Source organism: Penaeus japonicus, unplaced genomic scaffold, assembly GCF_977035675.1.
Source record: "Penaeus japonicus unplaced genomic scaffold, GWHDUDI00000001_assembly GWHDUDI00001922, whole genome shotgun sequence".
In the NCBI taxonomy this organism is placed as follows: domain Eukaryota; kingdom Metazoa; phylum Arthropoda; class Malacostraca; order Decapoda; family Penaeidae; genus Penaeus; species Penaeus japonicus.
Window position 1 is genome coordinate 17,501 of NW_028236324.1, and position 9,852 is coordinate 27,352.

The 9,852-nt window shown below is 44.3% G+C and overlaps 1 protein-coding gene across 1 annotated transcript in view; it reads left to right on the forward strand.

Moving 5' to 3' along the window:
• LOC147466308 (dipeptidase 1-like) overlaps positions 1–9,567 on the forward strand; it is a gene marked incomplete at its 5' end in the record, with an annotated part of 26,514 nt that extends 16,947 nt beyond the window's left edge. Inside the window, 3 exons of the mRNA XM_086535673.1 lie at positions 257–332; positions 8,897–9,110; positions 9,497–9,567. Coding sequence (XP_086391799.1) covers positions 257–332; positions 8,897–9,110; positions 9,497–9,567 — 361 coding nt within the window. The remainder of the gene's footprint in view (positions 1–256; positions 333–8,896; positions 9,111–9,496) is intronic.
• Between the last annotated feature and the right edge of the window lie 285 nt (positions 9,568–9,852).

The window sequence follows — 9,852 nt, forward strand, 5'->3', positions numbered from 1 at the left end:
TATACAGTTACAATCAGATCAATATTTTTGTAACCATTTCATATCCCTCCTCATCCAAACTCACTACTACATACGCCCAAAATATCAATAAACTACATCTAATGCGGACTTGTCTCCCCTCTCCTTCCGCTCCATTACCCCCTCCCTTCACCTCCCCTCTCAACTCCCCTCTCCCCCTCCCCTCCCCTCCCCCCTCCCCAGCCCCTCCCCTCCCCGCTGCTCCCTCCCCCCTCTCGCCTTCCCTCCTTCCCCACAGGGCTGAGAGCGCGCGCGCCCGCGAGACTGATCTGGAGGACCCAGATTCCCCACGTGGCCTTACCCAGTTCGGTAAAGTAAGTATTAATCCTTATTCACTTCTTTAAGAAACTCCTACTGCGGTGCTATGATGTTCTTGGTCTTCTAAGTGTGTGACGACAGGTGTTTGTTTTTGTGTTTGTGTCTGTTTGTGTGATTGTTTGGCTGTGTGTGTGTGTGTGTGTGTGTGTGTGTGTGTGTGTGTGTGTGTGATTGTTTGGCTGTGTGTGTGTGTTTGTGTGGCTGTGTGTGTGTGTGTGTTTGTGTGATTGTTTGGCTGTGTGTGTGTGTTTGTGTGATTGCTTGGTTGTATGTGTGTGTGTGTGTTTGTGTTTGTCTGTCTGTTTGAGTGCGTGTGTGTCTGTTTGTGTGGATGTGTGGGTGTGCATGAATTCTATGTCGCTATACCTAACATTCCTAGATTCTTTCCAAAGATTTCAAAAAATAAAAATAAAATAAAATAACCTTCACATCCACATCAGCTGAGGCATTTTAACTACATCTTTTCGTAATTCTCAGAAGGAAAGCGATTCTTATCCTTTTACTTTTTCATCGGCAAATAGTTACAAAAGAACTTTCCTCAATTATTCACGAAGGGAGGCTAAGGGAGAGGGGGGAGGGGGAGGGGGAGGGGGAGAATGGGGTTGCAAGAGAGGGAGGGAGGGGGGCGTGGAGACGGGAAGGGAAGAGGGGGTGGAGAGTTGGGTAGTAGGAGGTGGGGTTGGAGTAGGGGGAGGGGGGATGGAGACGGGAAGGGGAGGGGGGGATGGAGACGGGAGGATGGGATGAGGGTGGGGGTATATGACTGACGGAAGAAGGGGAGGCCTCGCGGTAATTACGTGAGGAGTAAGAGACCCCGCGGGCGGGGGGTGGGGGGGCTAGGAAAGAGAGCGGTGAAATGGGAGGGGCGAAGCGGAGACGGGAGGGAGGGGGGAGGAGAGAGTAATAACGAGAGGGGGAGACGACAGCGAAGGGGGGGGGGGGGCAGAGGGGGATGGAGCAGGGAGGGAGGGCCGGGCGGGGTACCACCCCGGAGACAGGAGACGGGAGGAGGTTTATAATATAAGCAAGGAGCAAAAAATGCGGGAGGTGTAAGAAAGTCGCGGGGGGGGGAGGGTAGCAGAAGGAGGGAGAGAGTAGAAGAGAGAAGGGGGAAGAGGTGGGGCGTGGGGGGGGGGGGGGGCGGAGGGGAGGAATTCTCAGGTATACTAATACTTAAACCACTACCAGATAAAAAGGAAAGTTAACAGAGCCTTCTCAGGTCGGCGCCACCCGGCGCCCGTGTTGTCCCTGTACAATACGTCTCCCTCTCCAGTACGGTCTCCACGACTCCTTCGCCCGCGAAGTTCTTAAGGCTGCGATAATCAATTGGGCGTGCCAGGGTTCGTCTTCCAAGCACTCTGCGGGGGCGGTCTGCCTGCGCTAAGGGCCAAATTCAAATATTTGCATTTCATGAGGCTTAATGTAAAGAAAAATAACATCGCTCGAACAAAGGGCAGCTTTTCATCATTCAATGGGTACGAGAGCCTGGTATTTCTGCCCTTTGTATCTGTGATCGATACCTGTGGATTTTATTTGTGGGGTGAAATGGTGAAAAGGGTGCTAATTGCCATAGGAATTGGTATCATGTTTACGGATATAAGTTTTATGTTTTATATGTATACACACACACACACACACCACAACACACACGACACATACACCTTACACACACACACACACACATACCAAAACATAACATACAATATATATAGCAAATTATATATATATTATTATATATATATATATATATATATATATAATATATATATATATATATATGTATGTATGTTAACTATATATATATATATATATATATATATAGATATATATATATATATTATATATATATATATATATATGTACATATATATACATACATATATATATACTATAATATATATATATAGTATATATATTATATATATATATAGTATATATATATATCATATATATTGCTATATATAGCTGTGTGTGTAGCTGTGTTAGTGTGTGTCTGAATGCCAACATTCTTTAAGCATCAATAATAATGGGGATTTTTTTTTTCATCATAGCTACGAATCAAGGACAATAAATGAAATCAGAAATTCTACTCTCTCCCTCTCATACCTACTCTTTCATTTACACTGTTTTTTGGGATAACCAACTATTTTACCCTCTTGCTCAGGCTACCCCCCCCCTACCTCCCACTCAATCCTCTCCATTAAATAGAAAGATAATCTCGACCTACTTCCCTCTACACCGAAAGAAGCAAATATATTTCATCTGCGCGGATGAGACCTGCCGTTCACTGTCTGAAATGTTATGTTACTTTGTTGTGTGCTGTTGTTTGCCTTGCTTTGTAGTGAACTTTGTTGCATTTTCAAATAGTCATTGTTTCGTTTTTTGTTTTCTCTGTGTGTTGTAGTGACTCTTTCTCTCTTTCTCTCTCTCCTCTTATTGTGTAACTATACGTACTATATATATATATATCATATTATATATATATTATATATATCTCTATATATATATATCTATATAGTACCTATATATATGTATATATATATACTATATATATAATATAATATATATATCTATTAATATATATATATATCTATATATATATATTTATGTATATATAATGGTTTTTGTATGTTATATAAGAAATACACACGACATACACACTCTACACCACATTACAACATACAACACCAACACACACACACACACCCACACCCCACACACCACAACACACCGACACAACACACACACACAAATATATATATATAGTATATATATATACTATTATATATAAAATATATATATATTGTAGTATATATTTAAATATATAATATTATATATATAAATGTATATATGTTTCTTTGCCCACTTCCCCCTTTCCTACTTGCTTCTTCCCTACATCTCCCTCCCTCCACCTCCCTCCCTCCATATACTCCCTTTTCCCCATAACCCTTGCTTGCAACCTACAAAGTGCCTTTCCCATGCGCCCCTTCCGCCCATTGCACCTCCTCCCCAGAGAACACACGCAAGCAACTCCAAGCGACTCTTGCTATCTCACCCAGTGCACTCTTAATAGCCCTTCTTGAGCATCCCAATTCAACGACTTGCATCTTCCCTTCCTCTCTCGCTCGCACTCTTTCTTCTCACTCTCTCTCTTCCTCTTTCAAGTCTCTCTCTACTCTTCTCTTTCTCTCTCTTTCTCTCTCTCTCGCTCGCTCGCTCGCACCTCAATTCTCTCTCGCTCTCGGTCGCACTTCACTTCTCTTTCTCTCTTTCTTGCTCTCGCTTGCGCCTCAATTCTCTCTCTCTCTCTCTCGCTCGCTCTCATCTCTACTCTCGCTTTCGTCGTTCTTTTCTCTCTACTCTCTCTCTCTCTCTCTCCCTTCTCTCCCTCTCTCTCTCACTCTCTCTCTTTCTCTCTCTCTCATTTCTTCCCTCTTTCTCATTCTCTCTCTCTCTCTCCTTTTCTTTCTCTCTCTCACTCTCTCTCCCTCTCTCTCTCTCTCTCTCTCTCTTCTCTCCCTTCTCTCTGCCTCTCTCTATCGAGAAGCTCCTTCAATTCTTTCTTCTTTTTCTCTCTTTCTATCTATCTCTATCTTTCTATCTATCTCTATCCATCGTCTCTCTCTCTCGATCCATCTCTCTCTCTCTCTCTCTCTCCTCTCTCTCTCCTCTCTCTCTCTCTCTTCTCTCTCTCTCTCTCTCTCTCTCGCTCTCCTCTCTTTCTTATTCCTACATTCTTTAAATATTCTATTTCGCAGATATTCCTTTTCCGTTTACTGTTTTCTTTACTGTTTTCTTCTTCATCATTTTCCCTTCCTCTACATTTCCTTCCTCCTCCTCCGCCTCCTCCTCCTTCGCCTCCTCCTCCTCCTCCTCTTCCTTCCCCACCGCTTCCTCATCATCATCATCCTCTTCCTTTACCTCCTTTTCCTCCTCCTCCTCCTCCACCACCACCACCTCTTGCTCCATCTCCTCCTCCACCACCACTACCTCTCTTCCTTCACCTCCTCCTCTTCTCTTTTTCATTATCCCTCATCCTCCTCTTCCTTCTCCATTCTTCTCGTCCTCTCCACCCCATCACCCCCCATCCCCACCCCCATCACCCTCCCCTCCCCTCCCCCACACACACACACATCCTTCAGCATTGAGTCCTCGACCGCAAGCAATGCAAGCAACTTGGCCACATTCTTTTCCTTGAAGCAAAACACGCGAGAAGCTGACCTGACCTCAGCTGGGTCGCATACCCGAGGTGTCAGGATTTGTGTTTGTGTGTGTGTGTGTGTGTGTGTGGGTGCGGGTGGGTGGGTGGCACAAGTGTTAGGGGTTGGTGATGCGGTGGTGGGTAGGGGGGGTGGGTAGGTTTGGTAAGGAGTGGTAAGTAGTCCCCCGAGTGTCGGTTTGGGGGGTTGCCTTGACTTGTGGGTTTGGTTCCTTCTAGGTTGTGTTTGGACTGTGGGGGGGGGGTTTGGTGGTTGGTGGTGGTTGGGGTGGCGGCGGGGTTGGTACGCGCTGCGTGGTCGTGGTTTAGGGAGCGGGGTTGGGCTGGTAGGGGGATAGGTGGATGTTTGTATTTGGATTTGTGTGGTGTTGTGTGTGTGTGTGTGTGTCCCCACCAGCCTTGACTGTTGCGGGTGGGGCGACAGTGGGTGGGTATGGTGGGTGGAGAGAGAGGTGGGTTAGGGGAAGCAGACAGTAGGGAGTCTGGTTGCTGTTCCTTGGCACCATAGTGTATGTGTGTACCAAATGTGTGTGCTCCGACTTCGTGTGCAGGTTGGCCCTATGCGGTGGGTGGCCGGTGGCCCCGCAGTGGGTAGGGGGGTTTCTCTGGGGGACCCAACGCTAGGCCAGGGTGACGAGCAGCGCCCCACCCGGTCACCCCAGCCCGCGAGCCTCAGCGTCATATGCCTATCCCCCTCGCTCCCCCACATGTGTGTTGCGCGATGCCTCATGTGTGTGGCTGTGTGTATGTGTGTTTGTCTCCCGAGTATTGAGTTTGTGTCCGTGTGTGACCTGTGTGTGTGTGAGTGTTTATGTTTGTGTGTGTGTCTGTGTGTTGATGCGGTGTGCGGATGGGGGGTACTTGTGTGTGCGTATGTAGAATAGACAAACTAGATATGGCACTCGTGTAACCTCTTTATCGTACCAACACATCAGAAAAAAACGACTTAAAAAAAATTAAAAAAATCAAGAAAGGAATAAAAAAAGAAGAAGATAAATCACGAGAAAAATCAAGCGTATATCATGCTCTCTCATGTAAAATCACGATTTTCCTTCTCTTCACTTGTTGAACGAGCTTTTCCTCACGCATCGGACGGGTTGGGAAGAAAAAATCCATCGTTCCTCGAAATTTGACTTCCACTTTTCTCTTAAAGAGGATTCGCTTTCATCCTCGTATCATCGCTCTCTCTCTCTCTCTTAGCTCTCTCTCCTCTCTCTACCTCTCTCTCTCTCTCTCTCTCTCTCTCATCTGTTCTAGTCTCACATTCCCTGACTCTACTCTATTATTCTTTAGATTCTCTCTCTCTCTCTCTTTCTTTCTCCTCTCTCTCTCTCTAGATCTTTCTCTCTCTACTCTCTCTCTCTCTCTCCAGACTCCTCACTCTTCTTCTCTCTAGATATAAAATTCTCCAGCTCTCTCTCGGTAGAGCTCTCTCTCTCTCTCTTCTCTCCGTCCCTCCTCTCCTATCTAATTCTATCTTATAGATCTCTCCTCTCTCCCTATCTCTGAAGACTCTACACTTTTACTCTCTCATTCCCTCTTTCTCTCGACTCTTGTACTCTCTCTCTCTCTCTATCATCTATCTATCTATCTATCTCTTGGTCTCTCTCTCTCTCCTCACCTCTTTCCTCTTCTTCTGTTCTCTCTTCGTGGGGCTAGTCTATCTCTCATTCCAATTCACCTCTCCTCTCTCTATCTCCTCATACCTTGCATTTCTCTCTCTATTCTCTCTCTGTTTCTCTCTGACCTTCTCATCTAATGTCCTCCCTCATTAATAGTTATACCTCTTCTCAGACTCTCTTTGTTTCTCTCTCTCTCACTTTCTCTCTCTCTGCGACACTCTCAACTTCTTGATTCTCTCACTCTCCTCTCTCTTCTCAGTAGAACTCTCTCTCCTCTCTCTCGTCTCTCTCTCCTCTCTCTCTCTCTCTCTCTCTGCTCTCGACTCTCTTACTCATTCTACCTCTTCCTCCTCTCTCGTCTCTCTCTACCACCACTGCCTCCCCCCACCCCGTCAGTCATATGCCCGCCACTACACCTCTCTCCACTCTCCGCCCACGTCTCATCCTCCTCATGCATCTCTCTACTCTCTCCTCTCTCTCTCTCCGCATCGTCTCTCTCTACACTCTCTACCCAGCATCACTCCCTCTCTCTCTCTCTCTCTCTCCCTCCCCCTCTCTCTCTCTCTCCCTCCCTCCCTCCCTCCCTCTCTCTCTTCCTCCCTCTCTCCCTCTCTCTTCCTCCCTCTCCCTCTCTCTCTCTCTCTTTTCCTCCCTCCCTTCCTCTCTCTCTCTGCCTCACCCTCTCCCTCCCTCTCTCTCATCCTCCCTCCCTCTCTCTCTTTCTCCCTCCCTCCATCTCTCTTTCTTCCTCCCTCCCTCCCTCCAATTACTCTCTTCGTCCCCCCTCCCCCCCCCCCCCCCCCAACCCCCCCCCCTCCCAACCCCATATACAAGACCTCCTCCTTTATCTCCATTTGCTCCTCTTTCTCTATTCCTATCTCCATCGACCCTTTTTTGTCTAATAATCCAACCGTATCATCTCATCCCCCCCGCGCCATGGGGCCCCTCCTCCGGTCCCACCCCCCCCATCCCTCATCCCTTTTCCCGTCATTATCACTATAATTATTCCTAATAATCCATCAACATCATAAGCCCATTAACAACACATATAACCCTCTTCATTTTTTTAACATCAAAAGATCAAGAAATTCATAACACACACAGCAAAAAAAAAAAAAAAAAAAAAAAAAAAAAAAAAAAAAAACGAAAAAAAAGGCGAAATACGTACATTATGCGAATTAAAGTCATTACAATCTAATTTCCTTGATTAAGATGTAAATACATGCAAACTTCATTATGGATTCCGTTCGTACCGGAAATTCCTTTTATTCGTCCGTTGGTCAGCCAAAGAAAAAAAAAAAGATAATAATGACATAACATGAAATTCCTATGGATAATGAATGTGAATCAAGGAGTGGCAAGTGGTTGTGATAGTTAGGTGATGGTGATGATAGAGGTGATGGTGATAGTGGTGAGGGTGATGGTAATGGTGATGATGATTATAGTGACTTTGGTGATGATGGTAATAGTGATGGTGGTGATAGTGGTGATGGTGCTGATAGTGGTGATGATGGTAATGGTATGATGATTATAGTGACTTTGGTGATGATGGTAATAGTGATGGTGGTGATAGTGGTGATGGTGCTGATAGTGGTGATGATGGTAATGGTATGATGATTATAGTAACTGTGGTGATGAAGGTAATAGTGATGGTGGTGATGATGATAATAGTGATGGTGGTGATGTGATGGTGATGATAGTGGTGAGGGTGGTGATGATGGTAATGGTGATGATGATTATAGTGACGGTGGTGATGATGGTGATGGTCATGATGATGATGGTGTTGATGGTGAAGAGATGGAAGATTTTGATGATGGTGATGATAATGAAATGATAAATATAGTAATTATGATGATAATATAGATGTTCCAGAGTTATGATGATAGAAATGACAACAAAAAAACAAAATAAAAATGATAACAAAAACAACAGCAACAACACTGACAAAAGCAACTCAACCAGAATAATGAAAATCAACCCAAAACAACCAAAACAATAACAGAATCACAGCAAACCTCTACCTTTGCAACCAACAACAATAAATGGATATATTTGGCCAATCAACCAAAATTAAAACAATAAACAAATGGCCAAAGTCAACACCTATTCATCAGAGTAATGATACTCAGCCGAAATCAACCGAATCAACCACAATCTAAACCTTGCAGACGTCGCTGCAAGGTGTGGACGAACAACAAAGTAATAGATAAACGTAATCAACCATACTAATAATAATTAACTTAAAATAAATCAAAGAGAAATTATACATATTAAATTGATTTTCAAACAAGTAGAAATATAAAACAAATATTTGTTTTAGTAGAAACATAAAACAAATGAGCTAAAAATTAAAACAAAGGAAGAAAAAACTAAAAGTGATAAATCAATTAATATAAATAAGATAGCAATAAAACAAAAGAAACAGAAATATAGAATAAAAAAAGAAATAAAACACACGATAAGATATAAGATAAAATCACAAAGAAAACAAATAAGATAGAAAAAATAAAGAGACCAAAAAAATCAAGATAAAACATAAGATAAAACATTAAACAAACAAAACAACATAAAACAAAAAAAAATAAAAATAAAACAAACAAACAAAAACAACACTAAGATACAAACCAATCCAATCAAACCAAACCAAAACAAACAAAACAAGACAAAGAACCAAACCCTAAACCCAAACCAGGTCCTAAGCCAGCCCCTTCCTTTCCAGACGGTAGTTCGAGAGATGAACCGCCTCGGCCTCATGGTGGACCTAAGCCACGTCTCACAAGCCACCATGAAGGCTGCTCTTGACGTGTCTCGGGCGGTGCGCCCCATACATCATTCAGGATTCATCTTCAGTCTTCTGATATTCCTCTTCCTCCTCCGTCTACGCCATCTGCAAGAACCCGAGGAACGTGCCCGACGACATCCTGAGACAGGTGGTGAGTATGGAGGGTGGTGGGGGGGGGGGGAGTAGGGGACGGGGGATGGGGGAATATGGGAGGGGGGAGGGGAAGGGGGATAGGGATAGGGATGGGGGAGTATTGGAGGGGGGAGGGGGGAGAGGGATTGGGATGGGGATGGGGAAGGAGGTGGGGATGAGGGGGATGGGGATGGGACGGGGAGTGGGGGAGTATGGGAGGGGGGAGGGGGATAGGGATGGGGATGGGGGATGGGGATGGGGAGTATGGGAGGGGACGCCATCTGGAAGAACCCGAGGAACGTGCCCGACGACATTCTGAGACAGGTGGTGAGTATGGAGGGCGGTTGGGGGGGGGGGGGGACGGGTTTACAGAATGTGAAAACATTCTGTAAACAAAATACACAGTTGTAGACAATTTTAAAGCCCAGCATCAGAGTTTGCGAATGGCTTTGCAGGTCGAACAGAAAATCGAATGAGCATCATTAATAGTTAGTAAGATATACAATATGTGTTTGTAAATTAATAAAAGCCATTTTTGTGAGAATAGAAAGCTCAATTGACTGAATTAATTGCATATTATTGACTAAATACTTGGTTTGTAGTTTGTTTTAACTGCAGTCTGTATATATGCGAAGTACGAAACACTAATGTGAGACGAAACTTTTTTAATCTAATCTAAGATTAAATTGAACTATTCCATTACTTGATAGATAGATAGATAAATTGATAGATTGATAGATAGATTGCTTTGCTACGTTAAA